The 27,908-nt window shown below is 38.1% G+C and overlaps 1 protein-coding gene across 2 annotated transcripts; it reads right to left on the bottom strand.

Moving 5' to 3' along the window:
• Positions 1–26,097, bottom strand: LOC121320614 (sushi-repeat-containing protein SRPX-like). 2 transcript variants are annotated; one of them, XM_041259094.1, is made up of 10 exons: positions 25,969–26,097; positions 17,476–17,532; positions 15,314–15,505; positions 13,739–13,915; positions 7,722–7,848; positions 6,295–6,416; positions 3,374–3,553; positions 1,463–1,596; positions 992–1,113; positions 1–660 (listed from the first exon to the last, which is right to left on the bottom strand). In XM_041259094.1, the coding sequence occupies exons 1-10, from the start codon at positions 26,036–26,038 to the stop codon at positions 480–482; spliced, it is 1,362 nt and encodes a 453-aa protein (XP_041115028.1). In that variant the 5' UTR covers positions 26,039–26,097; the 3' UTR covers positions 1–479. The 2 variants fall into 2 exon arrangements, with proteins under 2 accessions (XP_041115028.1, XP_041115029.1); XM_041259095.1 differs by lacking the exon at positions 17,476–17,532.
• Positions 26,098–27,908: the final 1,811 nt, after the last annotated feature.

Raw genomic sequence — 27,908 nt, 5'->3', positions numbered from 1 at the left:
TGGAAATAAAACACAACTTTACTTTGTAAAATATGGGGTATACACAGAAAGATGCCATTTATGTCAGAATATAAGAAAGAAGGTTATTTTAATGTCTCACATTTACTGATATACCAATAGAAAATACCCAATCAACAGCTGCAATTGGATTGATATAAATGACAGTATAAAATCAGACAAGTCACAAACTGAAATATTTCAAAACATAAATATTAAAACAAACATTTTGTCTGGGCTGCATAGACGGTGAGATTTTCTCCCACGTTATATAAAAAAATAAAAAAATAAAAAAAAATAAAACAGAAATGATTGGTCGCAGCATTTAAATAATAGAAAACCCAAAAGCATAAGCCTATCGTGCATACTGACAAACGTGAGTAAATAACTTTCTGTACATATTTATATAAAAAATGCATGCTTCTTTGAGTAAATTCAGGTAGAAGACTTGATCCCACTGTGGGGCACAGTGGACGATGGAATTAATTACAGGTCTGTCCGGCCTCTTCCTGCACTTTCATTTCTTCCTTTCTGAGAGGGAAAGTATCGATCAGGGTGAAGATTTCCGATGCAGTGACGGGGAACGCGTAGCGCTCTTTGTCCATTCCATGCTTGTCAATCAGCACCATGGTGTAACTGGTATGGGAGATCTGCAGCAACAACCTAGAAGAGACACAAAGAAGCAGGTTACTAAGAGCAGGAGTTTAACAAGACTGTAAAAATTGTCCTTCTATGCAAACTGCCATTAAGCTAATAAGCTATATATATATATATATATATATATATATATATATATATATATATATATATATATATATACACACACACACACACACACACACACACACACAGACACATTAATGTATAATACATATACATTAAAACACTGAGGTTGGAAGCCACATGTATAAGGCTTACCTTCTAATGAGGGTGCATGTTGTTTCTGATACAATCAATAATCTCCCAGTGGCAGGTGTAAAACAGATTTGCATACCTCAATTGCAAGGAGAGGCCTGGTGGGATGAGCCGGTGTCTGATCCTGCCAATCTGCGCTGGGTAAACTCCTACAAGTTCAATGATGGTGATGTGTCTCATGTCCACACCACACTGAGCTTGCTGAAAAAGTAGGACAAACAGGGGAGCCAACTCAATGTTGACTGATGGAACAAGTTCTAAAGAACATCATAAAAGTGCTGTATATTACAAGCTGACATCCACCTCGTGATGGGCTTTCTGAAAACCACCATGTATCTTACTGCACTTGTCATTGAGCAACGCAGCCCTGCTCCTGGCTTGAGCTAGAAACCATTGACCAACCTGCTCCACATTTACAGGGACAAAATCATTATTTTAAAAAATAATTTTACAAGACAAAATTTAAAGATTTAGAACAGTTTTTATTTCTAACCGGGCTGAATTGTGGTTTTCTATCTGTACCGAGCGATCAGCTGGATTTGTCACATACCTGAAGAATTCCCATTTGGAACCTGTAGTTATGATTGGCTGCAGAGGGTGCAGACACAATGAGCAGCCGTCTCTTCTCATAGAACTGATCCAGCAGGGCGGCAGCAGACCTCACCGCTACATTTATATTCATAGCTGCAAAGAAGCAGTGCGGAGAGGTCACCAAAACCCTCAGGCAGTACACACCATTGCCTAACCACCCAATGAAAATTAAATGACCGCCAATACCCCATTCTGGTTCCCCAGAAAATAACCCAAACGTACATTAATCACCACCTAAAAACTGAAAGCTGAAGCTTCTTGACTTCACACAGCCTAGACCTTCTTTACTGTACACATAAAACCGTATGTTTTAGCAAGCCAGCATGAAATTGAAAGCGCTTTAGCAATTACTGCTTTACCACCTAAAGAGAGGATCACAAAAGCTAGTGGGTCAGATTCATTAAGGTCTTTACACAAAAATACAACTTAAATCTGCTTTAGTCAAAGGAAAACCAAATGGTTATTGTTTAAAATAACTAGTACCAACCAACTTTGGCACACTTTTGCGTCCTTTAATTAAACTCGTTGCTTGTTACATAATATAAAATCAAGAGTTTTATTTTACCCCACCACCCCCACCCCCACCAGAAAAAATGTGAAAATTGTATTTTGATTAATCAGGTCCAGAGTGTTTAATATTGTATGCTGTAGATAATACAATACAGTATCCTACACCTTTTTGCATGAAAAAGCCTGCAGACTTTTTCTTGTAAAGAAAACTAAAATTCTGATTCCATCCACTTACCAGAAAAAAAAAACAAAAAAAACTCTGGAATATTTACACTGTGAACAGACAAATTGCTCGTAGAGGTGGATTTATTCCTAACGAACAGAACTGTGGAACAGCACTGTTCAATCAAGCTTCCTGACACAGACCACTGCATTAGCAACCATATCAAACTAATGTGTGTACCTTTGGGAAATCATTGACTGAACGAAGGGAGACCACTCAATATTTATATATTCTCATTGTCCTCTTCACACTGTCACACTAACATTAATACAATCTTATATTGGAAAATACATATTTTTGTTGCTCCAAATACAGGTATAGGTTTGTAGTTGTATTTGTGCACGTTTCCATGTTATGCACTTATTTCACAAATAGGTACAGTACCACGTAAGAGTATGAAAACCATTGAGAGTTGCTCAGTGAAGAACGTCTTATGAATATTTTGAATCAAAGTAATTACTCTCCATGGTTATTCAAATCTGTAATCTAAAGTCAAAGAAATCCTTTGAGTTGGGAGATGCAGTAAGTAAATGTGATCTACTGGAATAATCTGGTTCTAAACTTTGAGACCACCATTCTGCGTCTTTATTGAATAGTAATGGTTGCCCAGTCTGCTTTACATGCTCAAGATAAACATGCAACAGTGTTTAAATCAATGCCAAGGGGCAGTCAAAATCATTCATGGACTGGTAATGAGCTGACACTCAATGTCAAGTCTCCTAGACAGAAACAGAAATATACAGACTGCAAGGTTATATTTTACATACTGCAGGGTTATATTGTACCGTTATTGGGTAAAATCAACCTTTTGGCATTCTTCCAAAAGCCATAGGAGTATAAATATTTGTTGGTGTTGAAATGGTGAGATATTTAAAAGAATCTACTTCAGTAACAGCTGTCCATAGAGCCCGCAACCTTTCAACAGCACATTCATAAAGCGTGTTCTTCACAGACCAAGCTGTTAAAACAAATCAACAAATAAGAATGTTTGTTCATCTTGTTCTTCAAGTGCAAATCATTCCAAGGTAGAGAAAAGATCAGATAGCGTGTGCTTTTATGTCATTTAACACAATGTATATGCCACAGCATATTGGCGAGTTCTTCCTGCAGTTCATTTATGTTTTCTGTTATACTTACGTGCACAAGATGGCTCAGTCCCGGCCCAGGTCAACCCATACTGACACACTCTGGCTGTGCTTCCTTGTAGCTCGAACCCCCCCATGCAGGCGAACGAGCACGTGGCCCCGTAGTTGTCTCCATCGCTGCTGCATTTCATGTAGCCGTTTTCTGGGGGATGCAGACGGCCACAGCGGCGAACTAGAAGACATAATAAATACAGGTTATCGAACGCGGACTGTGTTTCCATGTGCAAACATGCTCGAACTGAGCGCCGCAACTGGCCAGGAACATGGTCATTTTTATTATTTTACGGAATAACAGGAAGTAGTGCAACATACATACATTTAAAATGCTAACGCTGTAATGAATCTGCCATCCCCCACGACTAATAGAACAACTGACAGAACGGTATGTATGAACTGATTATGCACGATAGATCTGGCAGATGAAATCCACCATCCAGCTTTTGTATTGGGTGTTAGACTGAGAAAGCTTTGAGTTGTAAACAACCATGCATTGTGTGTAACAAAAGGAAAGCGACTGGGTTTCATTGATATTATACTTAATTAGGCAGGTACATGTTGTGTGTTGTGGCAGCAACCCTTTCATAAAAAGGCCAGCTTGGGAAGAGTCTATTTGGAAGGTGTATCCCTTTTCCTATGACCCTATTTATAAATGAGAAGGAGACGTAGTGAATGACAAACACACCTCTTCCGCCGCCCTATCGTATTTATCTTTGGTAAATTCCTCAACAAGGGCATTCGCAACTTCAATACGCTCAGAATTCTAATGTTAAACTCATAAGAAACCAGGTCAAGTTGATTAAAAGTAGTGCTTTCATCATTCAAAACATTTGTCTTGTATCATTTGCACAACAGCACAAGAGCATCAGTGTGAAATTCCTCACAGTCCTCCAATACGCAAGGTACTATGCTCTCAGGATGAGAGAGTAGTCCACAGTCCTCGCAATCTAATCATTAACTTTGCTGAGATGTTGGGTGTGGGTTGAACTATTGAGCTCTTAGAAAGTAAAGTCACACACACTAAAGTGCCTATCAGTGACCCCTGGTATTCAATTTCTCCTGAAAGACAAATAATAATCTGAACTAGTGCCAGCTTGGTTTTCTCTGGAATTTAATTAATATTATCATTATTATTATTAAAAACAAAACAAGACAAAAACCAAAACCCTCCCATAAAACCCACCCGCTCCATAGTAACAGTTCATAGTATTATTATTATTATTATTATTAATATTATTATTATTATTACAGGTGAACCCATTTTATATCACCTTGCCCCATTTATTATCACGGCTTTTCAAAAGGCACTTGCCGTGCACCATAGGTTCTTTGAGAAATGACCTCTCTTAATGTCATCTCACAAACCCACTTATATGTTTTGTGCAGCCTGTCAAATGCTGTGAGGCCAGGCTTTACTAAGTGACCACAGGATATAATTCATTTTCAACGCAACTAACAACCAATAATCATAATAAACTGACATTTTCTACAGCCTGTTAAATGCCTGTTAAAAAAAAAAAAAAAAAAAAAAAAAAAAAAAAAAAAAACAAAAAAAAAAAACCAGGAAAAAAAAAAAAAAAAAAAAAAAAAACAGCTTTCAAGGTACCAGGAGCTGAATTACTGAGACTGTCATCTCATTTCACTGCATTTAGACAGCAGACACGGTTGATATTTCTCACCTATGGTTTATAATTATGATGTGAAATGAAAGGTGAGAAGACACAAAATTGTTAAGCTCAGTCATGCAAAATATAAAACACATATGTGAAGAACTGAACAACCAGGCAGTTGCTGCAGTGTCACTTTCAAAGAACAGGGCTGTTCAGAAACAAAGCAATGAATTTTGGTTTCTTTAACGTTGTTGGTATCGCAAATGATATTGAAACTGTACTCACTTAATCTAATACAATTCAATGGTAACACATTTAATAAAAATAACAAACATCTTTTAGTTTAAAGTTTGATGTTAACAACACTGTTAGATTTGAATAAAAAAATAATAATTCAAAATGGATTTGAAAAAGAAACTGATTTTTTTTGCACTACACTACAAGGATGTTTAATATACAAACAAACTTAAATTCCCCCAGCTTTTCTGAAGTAGTCCAGATCCGCCAACTCCCCTGCCTTAAAGATAAACAGAGTGACTGCACAAAGAAAATAAATGTTTTTTCAATTCATCTGGCCGACAGCAGGAAATATATGAAAATATTCTGCACTGCATAAACTATGCAACTCTGCTTCACTAACACCTCCCATTAATGTTCCTGTACTTGCTTATGGTGTGTACATGTGGTCTTTTTGTCCTGTGTTGCCATGTGATGATAACTTGTACATGTTTTATCGCCTGTATTCTGAACACTTATTTCCCCCCACCCTGTCACTCACATGTATCGTGGTTGATGCTTGTGAGACTTCTTGGACATGTCATGGTGGTCTGAAGCTTTTAGTTTTTACCTGGTTCAATAAAGGAATTTGTGGATTGACTGTACAATTAACACACGCAGTAACACTTTGCAACATTCCTCGACAGCTTGGTTTTGGCCACAGACTCTCATAAGAACATAAGAAAGTTTACAAACGAGAGGAAGCCATTCTTGCTCGTTTGGTTGTTAGTAGCTTATTGATCCCAGAATCTCATCAAGCAGCTTCTTGAAGGATCCCAGGGTGTCAGCTTCAACAACATTACTGGGGAGTTGATTCCAGACCCTCACAATTCTCTGTGTAAAAAAGTGCCTCCTATTTTCTGTTCTGAATACCCCTTTGTCTACTCTCCATTTGTGACCCCTGGTTCTTGTTTCTTTTTTCAGGTCAAAAAAAAAAAAAAGACCACGACAGCAAAGGCAACAGTTGAGTCATCACAGCAAGCATACCTGAACAGGGCTATTCATTTGCGATTCGGGACCAAACACCCACCTCGCACTTTCACTGCAAACTTGCAGGTGCCCTTGTTTCCTGCTCTGTCAAACACGGTGTACTGGATTCTGTGATCCCCTTCTGGAAAGTAAGAGCCTGGAGGCATGCCTTTCAAAGTTACACTAGAAAAGAAAAGAACTATTATCATAAACCACTCCCTTTGTTAACACTCTTCAACATAAGCTATTCACTGTGCAATAAAATACAGACTCTGTGTGCTGTATACAAAATAAGAATTGTTCTCTTTGAGGATATGTTTAATTCATGCTGCGGAATTGACACAACAGCCAAGAGCTGTGAACAAGCATTGCTTTTACACTTTCTGAAAAGGGCATTATGTCACTCAAATGTTATTTAAAAAAAAAAAAAAGAAAAAATATAATTGAGTTAGTAAAGTTATGGGTGTTACAATGTGGAAACAACTCATACATACATTGCTTAGCCAATGCTTGTCAAATCAAAGGGTATAGGATATGTAAGCAAGAACTCATGACACAGTGTGCAGTAAAATTACCATGCGCCCTGGTTGCATTGTGAGACACGAGGTGAAGCCAAGTGTAGCTTTGGAATGCCAGCAGCCAGTCAGAATACAGGACATTTCCAAGACATTTTATAAAAACACTTCTACTAGTAATTCTTTCAGCACTCAGTAAGTTAGTAAAATAACTGCCAAGGGATAAGTAAAACATACTTTCAGTGTCTTAAACTGGAAAGGAAAACAAATAGATGTGTTAATATCTTAATTAAGTTGGTGAAAGCAGCATTGTATTGCCCCATATTGACTGTTGTCAAATATATCTTTGATTTAAATTCCACAAAACATGTATAGCAAGCTCAGAGCACCTAAACAAACAAACAGGTAGTGAGTTCTGGTCACCTTTACCAAAGAAATGCGGAACTGAAATAAGAAACCAAATTGTGATTAAAAAAAGGCAAAACCACATTTAGTTGATATTGATTGCATGTGGTTTTACATGCGAGAGACATATTATTGAAGTTGTGGTCTGTATGTGGGTTGCCCTTCCAAATAAACATGCAGGTCACATGGTTTTACAGTGGTACTACTGTTAAGGGTATCATATACAAGAATGATACAAAATCTACACATTATTTGAAATTGGTACGCATGTATATAGGCAGTGTTGTGTAGTATTACGAATATTTCATAGGGTCCAATTCAGACTTATCTGGCTCTTGCAGCTAGATGGCTTTTGCTAGTAAGGAAATGGTTATTTAGCACAGGTCCATGTCAGGGAGTTTGACAGTCAAAAGCCTCTAATAACAAGGAATGTGCACATTTCGATCTTTATCATGCAGCAACACATGCCAGGTTTGTTTATGCCTCCAGCTTTCAATGGGTCAGACTGTCAGAATTGTACCGTCCTGTATTCCTTATCTAGCTCAGCTAGCAAACAGATAAGACTGACTCGGTCAAAATGCCGTCTGCAGTGTCTCTTCCCTCAGGGGTTTCCCAGTACACTCGGGCAGTCAGCGTCTCTGGCTCGGCAGTCTTCTCTTTCACACTGGGGCACTTGATAGTGGGCGGTTCCACATCTGGACAAAAGGGAAAAGAAAAGACAAGAATGACAAATAATAGAGATCTGCTGTTTAAAATGGAGTGTTTCCAGCAGTGCTGAGCTGCCTTCTTCGAGTCCTCTGAGGCTGTTGATTTATTTTACAGTGTCTTCTAATCTAGGGGGCTCAGAATGATTATGTAATGATATATCATTTGGTCCAAAGGCACATTTAATAATGGTATGCATTGGGTCTGGAAGGCCCATACCAACTAATTCCATTTCAATTTAGTTTTCCCAGGATACCAAGTACCATTTCCACACACATCCTGGGGCAAATGAATAATACAAACCCAGAATTTAAACAACAAATAATACAAACCCAGAATTTAAAAAAAATAATTCAATGTAAACAAATTACCAGTTCAATGAAAAAAAAAAACGAGTGTAACAGTCTAACAAGATTGTCTTAAATCTATAAATGAAATTAGATCAAAAGTTAGGACATTCCACAGTGAAGGACTGTGACAGAAAGACACAGATGCTTGGTGGTAAATCTTCCAGGCTTAACGGGAGGGAGGGAACAGAATACACTGGACTACTTGGCCAGACACTTCGTTCCGAGGGTATAAATAGGGGTCGAAGCGATGTATAAGTTTAAAAGCATTTTGAACTGTAAGGACTGTGAGAGACCCCGTGAGGAATAAAAAAAGTTTGTGAGTGTTTTGTTTTGTTTGTCTGTGATTGTCTTGTGTTGTATATTACTAGATGGCTAAACACAATTCCGGAGCTGTCGCCAGCACAAAACCGTAACAGCACTGCACTGTATCACAATAAACTGTGTTTGCACCACTAGCACTAATTCACGCACAAACGGACTTGTGTGTTTGTTTTGTGTTTTGTGTGGGTATATAATAAAAACAGGACTATTATTTGCAGGGCAAACCCGGGGATTATAATTTAAGTAACACACGCTGCTGTATTACTTAACATCATTATTGCTTTGCTGTCAGGCACTGGTCAAAATAAATAAAACAAACCTTTGCACCTGGATTACAATTGTCTGTCTGTTCTTTAATCACCTGCACCTGTACACTATTAAACACTTTGCCACAAGGACCAACATAAGAAAATGTGGCACACTGTATTCTGTATTTAGACAGAAAAATAATCTCTGTTCAACACTTCAAGGTATAATAGTGAGATAGAATGAATACATTTTGATCACATGCAAAAAAAAGGATTTTTCTGGTAGCTTTCAAAAGTAAATTGCTATTTAGGTAACCCTACAAAACGTACAATTCTGAACAGATTAGCGATCTGTGCCACTAGAGGACTCCTGCTGTGCAAAGAAATGGAAATATCTGATATTTACAGCGTGAAGAATGACCTTTCCTTTAGAGTGTTACTGTACCCAGCAACTGCTTCTTGTATTTGACTGAAACGATTGAATTCTACATCTCTGCACACAGGCAGAAGTCACGACAGATGAAACATGCGTGAAGATATTTCCTCCCTTGGAAGCCACCAGTACTCAGGTGTTGTTCTCTCTGACAAAGTACTGGAAGTGAAACACTGTTTGTAGAGGGAGCAATGGGCTCTTCACCAGTGTATCTTTTCAGTGCATTCCTAGTAACCTGTATTGCAGTGGTTGCGGATGTATATGCATTGTGAGCAATACATACTGTAGGTCAAATGCAGTGGCTAAATCAGGCAGTTCAGTTGCAGGACAACGTACGGCGTGTGTTCATGAGTGAATCACTTCACTTCTGTATTACATAACTGTATGACACACATTAATGTCATCTGTTTATGTACTTCAATACATTAAAAAACAGATGACACCTGCTGTGTTTTTCATCAGCATTCAGCAGTTGATGTAGTTTCTTTCACATAAAGCTAGTTGGTCGCTCTGGGTTTTCTGGACTTGGACTGCTAACCAGTTTTGGAATGTCACCAAGACATCTCAGCCTTTTATTCATTCCCCTAGCTATATTTCCACAGCTTCGCCTCCACAGCCGTGAGGCAGTTACTCTCCCCAGTATAGGTTGTTAGGTCAGTTTTGCAACTCTGGGCTCTGGTTGAGAAAAGCTTTATTGGCATAAAAAAAACCCTTGAGAGATCCCGTCAAAAGCTGTTCCTACATTCTAATTGTCTATTGAATTTTACTTATTAGACTAATCTATGGCAAAGGTCATTTTATCCTCTTCCAGATAAAATTGGCATCTTGTCTTTATCCTCCAATTAACATCTTATTGGCTTTGGTCCAGTTAGGCCATGTTTGTCTTGCTTATGTCTGAATTGTATTTCCTGGTGTACTGTACTGATAGTACAGACAGACAGAGGTTCATTAACATTCCAGGTGAGTACTGCTAGTTACCTTGGCTATACTATTCATACGTTTCACCAGGAAAACAAGACTGATCGACTACTTGTATTACCTTTTTCTACATTGATGTAGTACCGTAATTAAGCAACATACCCAAACAGGCTGGCGTTATCCAGTAGATATTGAATTGTGTTGACTTTTAGTTATAAGTGTTTGCTGTATTGCACTGCATTAGATACCCAGGCACTGCTACAGTGACAGCTGCATGGTTCTACTCACAGTGAGACAATGGGACACCAACCAACTGCCTGGGACATTGACGGGTTTACAATATTTTCTTTATGCAGAGGATATAGCACCTATGCACTTCACTGGAGTGAGTAAAGCATCAAAGAACTGCCTGGAAAATGAATGCAGGCACAATAAAATCAAATAAATAAAAATATAGATTGTACAAGCTGTGGTAAATGCCCCTAAACCAGTTCCCTGAAAGTGGTGAGTTTCTTTTTGGACTGACAGAAACAGCACACTTTGCATCTTCAGCAGTTCCGGTACAGTGTGTGAGAATGTCAGTGGCTCAGAGGCAGTTTGTTCAGTTCATTCCTCAAGTTCAGCAGTAATACAAAAGTGACGCAGCAGCAGGGGGCTTGGAGTTTTGATACAGTGTGATAAAAAAAGTGTCCTACCGTGGTATAATCAGATCATCTATGTGAGAATGAAGTGAGGCACAGATATTAGGTTGCAGTATTTAGAGCCACGCGATTCTGGTTTACTTCCAGTTTAGCAAATGAGTCACTCTGGGGCAACTTCGCTTTCTTGTGACTGATTCCAGTAGACACAATTCATATTCTTCAATATTAATTAGAAATATTTTCTGAAAAATCATATCAAAAATCATCAAATATCTCATAACCCTAAAACTGTATTTTTAAATAAAAATACAGATAATGTGAGGTGAATACATTTGCACCAGGTGTTGGGCTCTTCCCAACAGCACTTACTGTCAATTTCCTAACAGTGCAGGAAAATCTGGCCTTAAAAACTAAAACACCATTGAGGTACAGTTAGGTGTCTCCGCGAAAAAAAATAAGTAAAATAGATTAAAGGTATGCGCGCTGATAAATGTTCAACACATATGTTCTGACCACCAGAGGCAGCAGTGGAGAGAATGTGTAACAAAACTATTTAAAGCTGACCAGACACCGTCTTGACCTGTCAACACTCACATATCCGACCCTATAAAATTTTGACTGCAGTGACGGTTGAACGAGAGTGATGCATATCTCATTATTTCATTTTAGCCTGTTCCAACATTTGTCGTTTTTTCTGGGAACACAAAAAAAACCACAATGTTAAAAATATGTGTTTTAAAATAAGCAGGCTTCCATTTAGATGTACTGTAGTTGGTTTTGTTGATACAGTACTATATTTTCAACAGAAGTAATATTTTAGGGGGCTCCCAAGTGGCACATCCGGTAAAGGCACTCCACATGGAGTGCAGGATGCACCCTATAACCTGTAGGTCACCAGTTCAAGTCCAGGCTATTCCACTGCTGACCTTGGACAGGAGCTCCCAGGGGGCAGGCACACAACTGGCCAAGCAGTTGGTCTCAGGTCAGCTAAGGTGTCCTCAGCTCACCACAAACCCCTGCAGTCTGACCAGGCGCCTGCAGGCTAGCCTGTAAGCTGTGTTGTCCTCCAACACTGTAGCTCTGGAGCACCTGCAAAGTGTCAAGCAGTCAGCTGAGAGCACACACCTCAGAGGACAGTGTGTGTTCATCTTCACTGCTCCCAAGTCAGCACAGGGGTGGTAAAGGTTTACTAAGACAAAAAAAACTGAGAAAATGAATTGGCAACTATTACATTTATTAAAAAGTATTATTTTAATTAATTTTAATTAACGAGATGATACTGGAAATACAACTTGCCAAACAAGACAACTGTGAACACATGAACTGTAATACAGTACATACTTTTAAATCCGGTACGCATTGTAGCAGTATGTAAAATTCCCCTTTAACGACTCAACAGCAAAATTAAATCAAAATGTCACCCATGCACAGAACTGTGTGAAACGTTAAAGGAAATGCAATTTAGCAAAAGATTTACAAAAAACAAAAAAAAATCCACTAGTTTCCAGAATTAAAACACTATCCAAAGTCAGTATTCAAAATTGCAGAATATAGAGCTTAATAAGAACCTAATGTCTCAGTTCACTTGCAAATGAAAATGCACAGAAGCAACTAAAGACCACAGATTTTTAAAAAATGCATCACAGTATCTAAAACTGTTATCCGAGTGCTGACTGTAAACACACTGAAAATAACACATAACCTGTATATATAAATAAATAAATGAAAAAATGACTTTTTTTGTATGTACAAAATGTTGAAATGACTAAAAAGATATTTATTTCAGGAGGTTTCGGACAAAAGCCCTTCAGTTGTGTAGAAAGAAAAGTAAACACAGTGCAGTAAACTTGTTATTTTACAAAAATATATTTAGAATCGTATAGCACACCTAAAGAAAACCAACATGTGTATTAATAATTTAGAATACAATTTGACATATAAATTAATATAAGGATTTTTAAAAAGCCTCATTTTGAAAGGGAACACTGCAGCCTTGAAGAAAACTGTGACGTTTCTGCCACCTGCTGGCCCTTCTTGGAATTACTCTTTTTGTCTGCAAATAAAAAATATTGATTTCTTCAAGGACTCAAGGGCCCATTTATTGATCCAACTGCAAGTCTTTATTTATTTCTGTTTCTAACTTTGGGTAAAAAAAATTGTTTTGAGCGTATATTTAGTATAGAACTTGAATTAACATACTAATAGTAATATATTGAATTTCCATATTACTAATGTTCCCTTGTTAACCCAACTCAGAATGGATTCATCAAAGCTCTTTTTAAATGTGCCACTGTATTATAAAAAATAAATAAAAAACATAAATGGATTTACTAATGCTCAGGATATTACTCTCAGACTTACAGGACTTTGATGCTGTTCTTAAAATATATTTAAAAAAATGTAATTAATAAAATAACTCCATTACGTCAGGTTTGCATTAGCATTGTTTTTGCATTGTATGTAATTGCAGCTGTCTGCTTGTTTTATCCTTGAATTGAACGCATTTGACAGAGAGCTCTATTAATCTGAATGTCTTTTAAATCTACAGCCTAGATCTCCTGCCAGATTTTCTCGCAGTCTAGAAGCCTCAACAACAATGTGGAACGAGACGGTGCTGTAATGAATTTAGGGGCCAATGTGTGCTGAACCAAGTGGGGTACAGACGTCAGATGAAGTCTACAGGGAAATGGAGCTGTAACAATCACGCTGGTTTTACTTTCCAGGCAAATTTGTACTGAAAAAAAATACGTTTAAGCTCTAATTGTCTGCTTACACCCTTGCTTTTAGCACATGTTAAAGCAATTAGTTACATTTAAAATTCACATTGATAAACCACTGGAACAAACATCTAATTAACAAATTACACCTAATTATTGAGTCAGCATGAAAGCTTCTGCACTTCCCCAAGACAATTAAATAAGGCAATTAAAGTGTGTAAGCAAAAACAGCTGTGCTGTGTTCTAACTTACCCACACACGATGTGTGCTTCCCAGTCCAGGCTTTGTTACTCATGCAGGTCACAGACTGCTCTCCTTTCATCTGATAACCAGGGGAGCAGAAGAACTGGCACCTGGAGTTAAAATAAGAACCATCGGAACACTTGACTCCTCCATTGGCTGGCAAAGTCAGTTTTGGACAGCGGATTTCTGAAACCAAGCAACAGTAAATTACAGGAGTTGAATAAAACTGTACTGTGGAAAATCATGGTAAAAGCATACTGCGTACTGCATACATTGACTGTGGTAAACTTTTACTGGGGCAATATCAGGCCAGGAAATAATAATGACCCAGGAGCATCCGTAACTACAAAAGACCCATACATGAATCCTGAGGTGAACTACTGCAGAGGAAAGCTCAGCTGGCAAGCGTTCTGGCTTACACCTTGTTCTTGTTTTAGCTCAGAAACAATGACCTGGGACAAATTACAAAAGCATCATGGCACCCATATTTTATATTTATTATATTTTTTTATATGAAAGAGTTAGTATGTCTGGAATTCAAGTTCAGGGCAGTTTTATATTGCAGTATACCTTGTTGCATCTCCCCTTACAGAAGTTTACCATAGTAGAATCATACCAAAGTCTAATAAGGCAAGATGAAAGCATGGTAAAGCATAGGTAAGCATTGCAAAGAATAGCAAAGTATAGCAAATTATATTAATAAACATGACAAACTATGGTATAACCATGGGAACAAGCATAGGAAAACATGCATAGTGGTAAACTTTTACAAGGGTACTAATTTAACCACAGTTGAAGTCTGTTTGCACAGTGACATGGAACACTTATTTTATAAATGTAATAACAACATTCCTATCTCTGTGATACAAGATTATACGGCAAGAAAGCTCTGAGCTGGTAAGGACGGAACCCGATGCCCAACTTAAACCCAGTTCTTGAATTGCTTGGAAAAGGATTAGGGAATCCTAGAAGAGAACCTCTGTTCAGTACAGTTCTGAAGAAGTCTGTGCAGCAAATGTATTCATGTCATTCATTACCATCAAATGAATGGAGGCATTCAAATTAGTGACTGCGAAGATTCTAAACATTCAGCTGCTTCCTGCATTCTCCAGTAGCTGAATGAATCAGTGCCCTCTGTTTAATTTAACCAGCTAGTCTTCGAGCTGCATGCCAGAGGAAGCAGATAGGGGGCAGTTGCAAGAGATACTCTACAGCTTTCCAGTATTACTATCACTTGCCTTTTACATTTGTATCAGTAGGCTATAAACCAAAGGTGCAAGAGAGAAGGGAGAAACAAGACATGGTTTTCAAATTGCAGTCAGGCCTTGCTTCTGGTTTTTTTTGTTTTTGGGGCAGACAGGATAAATCTCATTTGTCCTTGCAGACCCATCAAGTCATTTTTACACAAGGTACAACATTTGAATTGTCCTGTGTTGAACATCCAACTTTATAAAGGAAAACAACACTTACATTTGAAAGACCAAAACTATCAGCTCAGCATCAACAAGGTTCAGAGTTCAATCAGTCTACTGCGCTGTATCACTCTGATGTACACAGCCTGCAGTGGCTGCTTGTCTTGCTCACCTCTGCACGCGTAGTTGCCTGACCACCGCTTGCTCGACATACAGAGGACTTCCGGGTGCCCCTGCATTTCGTAGCCCTTGTTGCAGTGAATGTTACACCTGGTTCCCATGACATTTTTGTAGTATTCTCCTCTGGGCGTTCGACACCTGGCTTGGCCGTTTTTTACCTTGATGGGAGCGCACCAAGGATTCTCTGTCAGCAGGGATAAAAGAAGTAGAGTGAGAAGGAGATCCCCCATGTTTGCAATAAATAGTAGGCAAAAAAAGCACCTTGAAGACAATGTGCGATCTGTGACTTAGGAGCAATACCACCTGTTCTGTTCATGACAGTGGGAAGCAGGAGGAGTCTTCGTTCCCATTCATTCTGTTCTGAAGGACAGTTTCTTCATTAGCTCTCCGGGTTAATGAGTACTTCAAACTGACTTTCTTGCTTAATTCATACTAAGTTAGGCAGATGTAATTATTTGTATTAATGCAGTATATCAGACTTGATGACTGATGGATATTTTCTGAATATTATAAATAGTGATACTAAAAATGAGATTTAGATCAATTCATTACAATTGGGTCTATTTTAATGATAAACAGCATCACATCTAAATAACAGACTTTTTGATTATATACTTAGAAGCATTTTCAGTTTAATTTATTGTTTAAAGTTTTTATTAAATAAAAAAAACATACGTAAATGTAATTAAGTTTGAAGGCAGTCGTGTATTGTAGTCCCCAATGTGTTAAAGCAGAACCCAATCCGTTTCAACAAGCCCTACTACTCCAAATCTTTCTGTACACCTACTGCTTTCTGAGTAACTGAAATACACCCAGCAGACAATATACTTTTTATTTAATACCTCTATTTTTCTTTTTTTTTTTTTTGCTACAGCAACATCTAAATTCCAAGAATGTACACCCAAAGTTAATCTAGTCACGTTTCTCCACTTGCTGTCCAGTTCAAGCTGGATCAAATCCCAGTATGAACAATAACCTCCATCATGTATTATTCCCCACAGTTCAAAACCAAGCCTTCAAAATAGGCTAGAAGTCAGTAGTTGTACGCTTTGCATTACTTACTGTATAAAGTCTTCTGAAGTGAAAATAAACTGTTTCTGGTGTCTGGTTGACTGCCCGTACAGCTTCATTTCTTGTCTGCTTTTGCATAATAATTGTTTATAGTTCTGATTTGTGAAAGTAAGTCATTGTGGTCTGGCTGCTTGGCTGCCACTCTGTACAGTTACTCTGTTTCGACTGACTGTGTGCAGTCCAATGCTTCAAATTTCAAACTCTGTTAGAATCTGCTTTTCTTTTTCTTGAATGTTTGCTTGAATATTTGCTGCCAGTCTAATGATCTTTTATTTAGCTAAGAAACCAACAGTGAAAAAGTACTGGTATGTAAAATAACAAGAACTATTTAAAACAGTTAAAACATAACTATACAGTAGATTCATTTTTATAGAACATTTCCCACAAGCAGCAAAGTTGGTTTGAAGGAATGAGCTGTAAAAAGACAACAGATGAGAGCTGTAAACAATAGATACCGATACCATAAAAATGAAACAACTGTAGACCTCTCTCCTGAGACAAGCAAAGGCCTGCAGCCCGGTAACATTTACTACATTCATTTGTTAGATTGAAGACATTTGGGCAAACCCTTTAAATGCTCTGTTTAAACATGAACTGTACATCATGTAGGTACAGCATGGTTATATCAATCACCCCTTTATTTAACCAGGTATGAGTACTGCATTTCACAATGCTGACCTGGCACTATGTGTAATTGCAAAATGCTATAAACTTGGAGATGTAGTTGTCCAGTATAAACATGTGGAATGCTTTAGGTTGATGTTCCTGTAGCTGTCAGGGCAGTCCTTTACATTGGTTACAATTATTGTGGTGAAAGGGAAGACATTCCACTAACATCCTGAGGAGAGAGGTGTTGCGTTATTGGAGCGGACATGGCGGGATCAGTTTTTGTGCAGTAGATGATCCTGGACCAGGTCATTTTAATTGTTGTAAGGGTCGATACTGACCAATTGTATTCTGTTTGACCCCCCTTGCCCTAGTTTGGTTCAACCAGCTATGGAGAAAAAGCAGGCTTCATGCAGGTTTAGTATACTGTCTGTCTTCTTAAACAGCTGCGTATTAGTGATTAGTAAAAGCATTCACCTTCATGTGTACGCGCATGAAAATCTTCATCGTCTTCTAGCGCTGTATATCCAGATCCTACAACACAAAATAAATAAGAAACTAGAAACAAAAGAATTAGCATTTAATAAAAAAAATAGCATCACATGCAAGCAGCTTTAGAACCTAAAACAACAGAGGGCAGAGCTCAGCGCGAGAAGCATGTGGTGTGCTGGTTTGGCCATATATTATATAATATGGAAAACATGCCTGACAATGAATCTGTGGATTCTCTGTCCAAACCAGAAACACAGAGTCAATTAATCACCTTCAAGGTGTATTGTGAATAAACAGTGCAATTATATTAACTGTGTTGCAGCTACAATGTTGTGCCATCATTGTAATGTGATTTAATTGTTAGTTATTACACCGAAACACCTTTCTTCTGAAGGCCACATGAATAAATTGAACAGATTGAAACATGAAATATTTAACAATTATTGTAGGGTTCAATCCCGCAGAGTGCATGCAGCACGGTACTTGTAGTGCATTAGCCCCAGTGCTGGAGTATGACATCTTCAGTAATGGATAATATTTAAGGTGTACAGCATTTTCTGACTTTTCCCTAAATTACAGTCTGCTTTCATTTACCCTGTCACTAGGAAAAACAATTGCTCTTTGCATGAGCAAAACTGATCAGAAAGGAAATGGCAGATACTTTGAAAAGCTTTGAATGCAGTATTTACCTTTTTCTTTCCTTTATTCTTTGTTTCCTTTTCCCCTTGTCCAGTCAGCCTGCTGCACTCCATGTGCAAAAGGATTTAAAGCAGATGCTGTGTCACAACTACTACATCCTCAAGTTTTTTACTCTTTATCAGCTATTATCACAGACCTGAACCCCACTCTGGTCTACCCTCCCTCACAGGGAATAAATAGACTCAGACTGTTGGGCATCATCCCATCATACAGAACTGCTCAGACCCCAGAGCCTCACTGTACTGTACACAGGGCAATGCTGACAATACAAAAAAAAAAAAAAAACTGTAGGGCTATTGCAAACCACCAAATAAAACTTTAATAAAAAGCAATACAATGTTCTTAGTTGTCAATTGAGCGCATGCAACACAATCCTGCCACCAGCCTCATAAATCTGGGTGTAGCGATCGGGCAGGGAGAGAAGCGGGTTGCAGGCCTGGCGACTGTAACATTCAGGTGCGCCAGGATAGCTTTAGGGACAGTTTGCGCTGCTCCAGCCCCTGCAGTGGAAAACAAAGCAGCTATTTCCAGCCCTGAAGTTAGGATTGCTATTTTGTGTCTGTGTCTTAAATTCGAAGGAAAATTGCATAGGGTTACTGTACCTCAGCAAGGCATCATCCAATAAGGTCAAAGAAATTAAACAAATCTTTTCAGGTCTTCTGAAATCTGTTTCCATTTACCAATGAAGCTGATGCTGGCAAGCAGCACCAGTGACTGTTGTGGTGCCAAGTATTGCGATTTGGTCTGTTTTTCTTAGATTTCAGATACTCTATTAAATTCAAAGCTTTCAGGATACAATGATTTTTTTTTTTTGGTTGAGTATACTTTTTAAACTTGATTTATATGTTATGTTGTTTTGTTTTGTATTGTGGATATTAATCATTAATTACTACTCTGCCAACAGTACATTGCAACTAACAGACTGGCCTTTTTATGCATTAACCCTATGGGAGTTCAGTTTCAAGATTTAGATGTTAAGGTTTTCATTTGTTGTGTTGTACATTTTAATTGTGTTAAATGTGTGTTTCAGAACATACCCAAGGGCCCAATTACATTGTCTGATCTGCTGCTGATTAACTTATTAAAACAAGTTAGATTTACAGACACCCATCAGAGACAATGGTTCAACGCGTAAATTAATCCCGTTAACTGCAAGTAATTGCGAGCAGTTTTACTTAATCTCCCTATCAATTCCACACTGCTGTCGAAATACCTCAGAGACAGTATATCAAAGAATGACAGAGAGAAAAATAATAATACAAAATACATATTTACAAACTTATCGTCACCTTGTTCTTAACTGAACTAATGAAAATGTCCGTTCAAGTCCTAAAGCAGTTATATAATTCATTATTGCTGTTAAACCTGGTGTATTATGGTGCTCCAGGACCAGATTTAGAACTGTCATTTGTAAGTTTATTTTTATTTATTTTTTGTATTCCTTTTTAAATCTGAATTTAAGGTTTAAGAGGAATCCACAGTGTGGACCAGGTGCAATTTATTCTGATCTGCTGAGTCGATGAAAGGAGAGTGAAAAACGTTCTGATGTGCCTGCCTAAGTGTATGGCGAAGACACAAAGCTGAGGTTATGCTGTGTGCCTTTTGCTTTTGGGTATCAGGGGAGCAATTCTGCATCATGAATAACAAAACAGAGTACAATTTAACCATATAAGGGATAAAAGGATCAGTGGCTCTTTGGATCAGTAATGGGAATAGATGCCTTTCAACCCCAGGCTCAATTCCAGCATAGGTTGGGTCCTATAATGGATAAAAATACCCAGGTGATCTTCACCTAAAAACATACTACAGTTACAATTAGCATTAACTAACATTGTTGCAGGCAGTCTTTCCACAAAGACAAAGACAGATGGTCTAATTGTACCTACATTCTCTAATTTCTGTCTAGTGTAGTAAATGCTAACAGACTATATAAAGTACCACAATGATCTACAAACAGTTACCAAAGGCAAATCACACACTTGCTCTAACTACAAATACTCTGGAATGGCAATTAAGTGAATTTTGACTCAATCATCTGGAAGGTACTATAAATCTAAACATTTCACCTACTTTTTTCACATTACAGACACTTGACATTACTTTAAATTAATAAAAGGGTCTGCTGGGCTGCAGTAACAAACACTAGTTATGAGAATCAAGTTATACGCTGTAGTCAAGGCATGCTGCAACATGCAGACAAGCCATCAAAGGCAGATTACTCTGTGGAACACCACATCGGCTTGCTAGCTAAACGTCTAGAGGACAAAAGCTCCCCATCAAAGAATGCTACTAATTTAATCTGGCCGTTTAACTTTTGTTCTTCATGCATACTAATGAACACATACCTGTTCAAACAAACAGAATATGGTTGTTCACCTTTCGGATAAAAAATTATTAAAAGGGGCTTTGATGTAAATGGCTGTCCCTCACATGACTGCAAAATTTGCCCCTGACATATACTGTGTTATATATAAAAACTGCTTCTCACTGCTGTGGGTCAGCTCCAGTCATGAGTGAGAAACAGCAGACCTTTGATAAAACATCAATTGCAGGTTCTTACCAGGTACTTCTATAGGGAAAGTCATTTTGGGGAACTGAGTTTGCTGCACATTCAGCTCTGCCGTAGAAATTAGAGAAGGTAATTGTAACCCCTAGAACAATTGTAACACAGTGCACATTCACTACATCTAATCAGTCCTTATCTTGTTGCTGGTTTTATACCCTATTGACAAAACCTGTCTACAGTATATATCAGAAACATGATCATCAAAATTAGTTTGCTAATAAACAATGCAGTTTAGAGGGTCTAGGTGCATTCCAACCTTAACACAGCATTCTCCCTGCTGGTAAAGATATAAATATGTGTTGGTCTCAGCCCAGTACAGAGTGTGCAGGCACGTTTATACCACAAATACCATGAATAAAGGCATCTGTCATGACAGAAGAAGACACAGCCAGTTCTTTTGAAGATTTATTTTGCTCGCACTACGAAGCTCACATCACATTGTCACTGAGACCATGTTTTTGATCACTAACAAACCCATGTCCCATTCTGTCTCAGTTTAGAAGCACAATAAAGAACTTATACTTATGAAACTTTTACTGCTCACAAAACTATTATGTTCATATGCCAGCATTTAAGTGTCATATCATCAGTTTTCTCAAATAGGATGGCTTGAACTATATGAGCTTTACTTATAGGACATTTTCAATAGCTCCTGTTTCTTTAAAACCTCAACAGTATAATCAATATTATGTACAAAAGTGCAGTCGATGCCACTCTGTATTGTTTGGGCTTGATTTAGTTATATGTATTCAGGTTGCAAGCCGAATACCCTTTTACCTCTTTGAAAGTACGGGTACCTTCATTAAATAAATCTTTAGATCGTAAAATATTTTTGTTCTAAATCACAGCCCAGACTTGCTTGACATTTACTATGGCAACAGGTTATTAAGCAACTTAATCATAAACAGGTATCCTAAACTTAAACATACAGTATGCATGTGGAGCCACGTTTACAGGCACAAAGACTTTCTGGTGAACAAAAAATACACTTTCATTAATATAAAGGGTTAACAATGATAAGTCCTGTGAAAGGAAAATAAAACTGTTCAAATGTAATGTTCCTACTAGCTGTATTACTTTTTCTTTTTTCTTTCTCAAAGCACGTACAGTAAAGAACTTAATTCCGCGCCAATCTAACAGTCAAATGGCGGACGGATAAATGGAGCAAATATGTAAATATATTAACCTACTATTAGGAGTTACTCACCCAGTAAAAACTCTAACCTGAGTCTGGAGGTCTTCAGTTGGTTACTTAATTAATGCAGGTGAATATCCGGGTAACCACAAGGTTTACTGTAGCAGGGGACATGTTTCAATGAGGTAGTTCTTGATTGGTCTTTAAAATCTTAAAAGAAGTTGATAACGTTAACCCTAGCCAACAATTTAAACACAGAACAGAAACCAGGAGCAGAGGACACAGCTGGAAGTGAAGTGCAGACAGAGTGGTGAGGGTATGGAAATGGTTATCTACAGTAGCCGTGTCTTTGATGCTGAACCACTGGGATCCTTTAAAGCCCGACTCGACAAAACTGAGATCAACCAGCTACTGGAAACCAGACATACATGTTCTTTGCTTCTGAAGTTCTAACTGATCTTCTAAAAACCTGCACTGGTTGCAGTACAGTATAATCCCTCCTCTGATACTTTGTCCAAGCAACTCTGACCCTTCCAGACCAGGCAGTTGTACAAACCATGTTCTTAACTGTTTAACTGAACCAATTAAACCTCTATCCAGGTCCCATAGCAGTTAAATATTGAATTACACTGTACCTGTTTAACCTGGTGTAGAATGGCACTCCAGGACCACAATTGCGTTATTTTTATTATTGTTCTTTAAATCTGTTAAATGACCACCTGCTGTGCCACCATTGCCCTATCATTACGCACCTCACTTAGACTGAACTTAGAAGTGGTAGCTAACATCTCTAACGAATTGCATTACGTCCTGGTCAATAGCTCTGTAATTGATAGTCTCACCTCTGAGCCCTGAATCGTAAAATAATCATTTTTCCCCGACAATCTACAACACAGCTATTTACAGTCCCTATAAGTCACCAACATCCTAATTGCACCTCAGTGTGAACACACTTTTTCCAGGAACATCTGCTGAAGTTACAAGAACATGTCTCTCACTGGCTTGTCATACAACTAACAGCGGGCCTCCACTGTGGAAAGTTACTACAAGGTGACTTTTCCTGGCACTCGTTTCCACCTAATGGACGTTGGTGGCAAGCTTAAGGACACAGATATGATGGACTACTCTTCCCCAGCAGAACTGACTGTAGGAGAGGATTACTTTCAATTTTGTTAACAACAGGAGCCAGCCTTGTAACTGTAGCCTGCTTCTCTCTTGTCATCCCTCTGATTTTCAGCATGCTAATGTCAAAATGAATTAAGAAAAGCATCTACAGTCTTGAATATGCAACAAGGCAATTCAATGACTTTTCTACTTTTGTTACACAAGCCGGAAGATTCAGTCTGAATTACAGATTATGAAAAATGACCTGTGGCATGGCTAAAGCCTGCCCCCGTAAAATATAGTTTTGTTATTGTTTGATTATAAATAACATTGGGGGTTTGTAACTAAAACTAAAAACAGTGGGGTTTGTAACTAAAAATGTGTTTAATTTGAATAACTGAAAAGGAATGTGCAGAATTGATAACCAATTAACCCTGGTCACCTGCCTTTAGAAAGGGGCTGGCAAGACAATCCTTTGTTCTGTGATGTACCAAGCTGTGTGTTTACAAGGTGAAGGAGAAGAACCTGCACAACTGTGTGTGGAACCAGGACGAGCTACCACTGATCACCGTGTGTTGAACCGGGATCATATAAAAAAGGGACTCATTTAGGGGAATTTTAATCCCACACCAATGTTTATTTAGTTTGTGCAAAGATAATGTTCCTGGTGCGGGACCTCCCTTTTAGTGAGAGTAGTGCATGGCCCGAGCTTGGCCACCTTTTGTTTATTAGCTTTGTTTTTGTACAGTGTTTGTTTTACATTTTGTATTTCAATGTACACCTGTATATCAATATCCTTCCACACTAGGGATACCATTGCTGGTACCCTAGTGGCGGCCACCAATCACTGCAACTGCCTGCACCTGTGAGCCGTTTCAACGTCAAACCCTCTGTGTCTCTCGTTTCAATAATTGTCAATAATTGTCAATAATTCAGCCTCCAGTAGAAAAGACCAGTTGTTTATCTCATGGGAATAGACCCCAAAATCTAGGAGAGACATCAAAATGTTTTATTAGTAACCACAGCTTATAAATCTCACAATCATGTGAGTAATCATTCAGAGTATCTACTGGGAACTTTTACAAATGACTCACCAGGAAAAGTCTGACAAAACATTTATTGTAGGCACAATATACAGCTTTTTGGTATTAAAAATAAATCTAGGCAATCTTACTTAAACGGAATATAACATAGGCCTTTTAAAAGACAAGAAGAAAAACATGGGAACATCACTGCCCTCGAAAAATGAAAACGCATCCAGATTGTTCAGGTAATACAAATATATTTATAAGGCAGCGTGGTCCAGTGGTTAAAGTCCAGGGCTTGTAACCAGAAGGTCACTGGTTAAATCCCTCCTCTGCCACTTACTAACTCACTGTGTGACCCTGAGCAAGTCACTTAACCACCTTGTGCTCCATCCTGCGGATCAGATGTTAAATCAGTGTCCTATTGTAAGTGACTCTGTATATGATGCACAATTCACAGCCTTCCACTGTAAAGTGCTTTGTGATGGTGGTCCACTATGAAAGGTGATATATATAAATAAAGAATATTATATATTTCCATGCAATTCACCAATTTTTGACAGCAACACGTTAAAGGCATTAAATTTGATACAAAGCCAATGCAAATGTAACAGGCTGTTACTGTAACTACTCCCGACCACAGCGGTTATGTGGACCACTGGAACATAGTGTGGTGAGTCTGAGCCCTGGACAAAGATGCTGCAAACATCACATCGTGTGGAAGTTTGGCACTCACTAAGTGTTATGTGGCTGGAGTTGTCTTTCCCACTGACAATATTAATTATTTTCCAGTTCTGTAGAATAGTGTAAACCATGCTGGTCCACATATATGAGAAGTACAACAAAGTCTGTTTCCCTTTTTAAGAGGATCAGCTAAATATGTATATAAAATATACTAGCTTCCAACACCACAGAGGTCTCTTCATCAGGTGAGAAGTAAAAACTAAGGTAAAGGTAAAGATGGTTTCTCTTACATATCAGTATAGCCTCAAAGCTAGTCTATTTTATAATCTTGTTCAGCTTATTCATTTTCAAAGGTATCACAACAATCCCATAAAAGATTTTACAACAAATAGATTCATAGGCGTTTAGATAGCATACAGTTTTACAGTAAACGGATTTTTAAAGGACCACTTTATGGTCTATCTACTTTCTGTGCAGGCGAGGTAGCGATGGCTACAATTTATATCTTCAACTCAAATAGGTGGCCAACTTATCCCATAGAGAGCAATACATTGAAAATATAGTGTAATGTATGTTCCGATATATTGAAATATATTTTGTCCACGCCATAATAATGTGGTTGTTCATAGATTATAAACGTACACACTAAAAGAAACACATTCAGATGGTATGCAATGAACCACACAAATGCTTCGTTAAGTTAATTTAAAGCATCGAACAGAATCGCCACAATGTTGTTATCCAGTATGAATTGGGTTAACTGGAGTTTCTTAAATATTCAATGTTACTGGATAGGGTTAGTTTATTATGATTGTTAAACGTGGCTATATTTTAATTTTGTAATCGTCACACCATCCAAAGAAATTACGGTTGTCATTTCACAGTAGTTGCGCGCGCCAGAAAATATTAAACTTTCCATACCTCCCTACTCCTGTCAAAATTCCTCCCACGTCAACAAGTTTCTAAGAATGTCCGAGTTAAAAAAAATAGAGCATTTCATTGAGCTGAATGATGGCAAAAACTGCATGTAGAAACTTTTGCAAAACAATTTAAACTCTGCAAAAACAACCGATTTCAACAGGAGCCTGAAATACTGCGAAATTAAAGGAGAAAAAAGGGTAATGCACAACCGGAATGTACAACAAATAATAACACAATTGAGTGCATTGTGCAGGCTCTATAGTAAAGCAACGCTTATATAAAAACTAAAATTAAATAACAGAGTTGTCTGCAATACGGTGAAGAGAACTAAACGCATCCCTTACCTCCATCGTATCCATAGGCAGAAGAAAGATGAACTGCTACAAACACGAGCAGCTTTAGCCAGGTACCCATGTCCAAATATGTAGCTCCTTTTCCCAACACGTCTCTGAAAGGAACTATCTTAAAGCACATGCCCCCTAAGGAAACGCCTCTACCAGGAAACTGGAGACGACAGCGTTAAAAGTTCTTCCCTTCTTTCTGATCAACTTTGTACACAGCTATGCTTGCCAGCCTGGAAAAACAACAACAACAAAAAAAACATTTATTTGTTCGACAAGAAACTTTCTACTCGTCCCTCCCCCATCATACTGTTCGACAATCTAACGTGTCTGTATCTGCCGGCATGTATGTTACAGTGACAGAGCTAAAGACATACTTTTATATGTAATATGTATTTATTAAGAATATTGTATGTATTTATATGTAAGAATATTATCTCTGTGGTCATTCAGGAAAGACACGGTATACACTTTAATCAAGAAGATGCAATGTTTATATGTTCAAGGACTTTCTTTTCAGCATCTCTGGTCTGAATAGTGTACTAGCATGACAGTATCTGTATGTTATTTACTTTAAGGACTGGATGTCCCTGACGCCTAAATTGCTGTTCACAGAAGGTAAAAAAGCAGATGTGGCAATAGTTCATCAGACCATTGAAGTCAGTAGCCTAGACTGTTATATGGTACCGTACTTGTATTATATAGATTGTCTGCTTTCAAGTTACATAGTTACCTGAGAACATGGTGCAGCAAAGTTCCATACTTCATTTTATGATGCACCCACGTGCCAAAACAGCAAACAATTAAAATAAGGGATGCATACACTACATTTGAAGCACATTTACAATAGTTAGATCATTTTCTGTCTGTATTGTCAATGACTTTATATCTGTTTCTATAATCTGAACTCAAATAATTACAGTGGAAATACAGTCAATTGTGTCAGTTTTGTGAAAGGTCCTTAGCTGTTATAAGCCTGGTATATTGGTCCTTGTCTTCATGCTATGAATTTCTTTTTGAAATTGGATGAACTGGGTTTATTTGCTGAATATTTCCTGAATAAATGTTTTTCTTTGCTCACCAGCAGGGAACCCCACTGTCTACTGCATAAAAACGGAATTGCCATTTGGATCATGGTCTATTGCTGTTCTCCCAAGTAAATTCACAAACAGGGTTACCTCAATGGTGTATAATGAAATGAATTAATACATTTTTTACAGTACGTATTCAGTATGTCCTCCCTTCATTCTTAACTGCAGCATCCGTTCGAGGCTTAATAATGAAAACAGCCAATCGCAATAGAGTAATGCTAGCTACTTAGTCAGTTGGGATCAAGTACCAGGCGCACAACAAACAGCAATGCAAAATCATGTCAAGGCAGGTGATCTGTTGCAATCAGTTCTTGCTTTTGCTTTATCTTTGTAAAAGGTTGACCATGGTATGCCTGTTCGTTGGACCACCTGCATGTTCCATGGCAATTGAGTGCTGCCTAGTCCTCTGTTGCAAGGGCAATTTCAGCAATTTCAACATTTGTGAATTTCTTTTTATCTGCTCATCTTGTCTCCCATGTGCGGATAATCGTAATTTATGGCCACCCCGTAATTTTAGTAAGGGTTGAATGGGCACATATATACAATATGAGGTGTTGAATTGAGTAAGCAAACAAGCTGATGGTCTTTGATCTAATTTTATGCCAGGGGATGACCTACATAACATTAGCATTATTTTAAAGTTTGTTTCAAAGTGGAGCAGTCGCATTTCCAGGAATCTCTATTCACTATATGCAGAGGTATGCAGCACAGGTGAAGCGGAGCATACCTTTTCATTTAATCAGATTGAGGATCTGAGCACAAGCATGTAACACCACCGCACACCTATTACCTCTGATCCATTCCATAGGACATTAGCAAATCGTTGTCAAGGAACAAGTCAAGGTTTATGAA

The sequence above is a fragment of the Polyodon spathula genome, chromosome 9, assembly GCF_017654505.1.
Source record: "Polyodon spathula isolate WHYD16114869_AA chromosome 9, ASM1765450v1, whole genome shotgun sequence".
NCBI classification, from domain to species: Eukaryota; Metazoa; Chordata; class Actinopteri; order Acipenseriformes; family Polyodontidae; genus Polyodon; species Polyodon spathula.
This window is presented reverse-complemented; position numbering and strand designations above follow the sequence as displayed.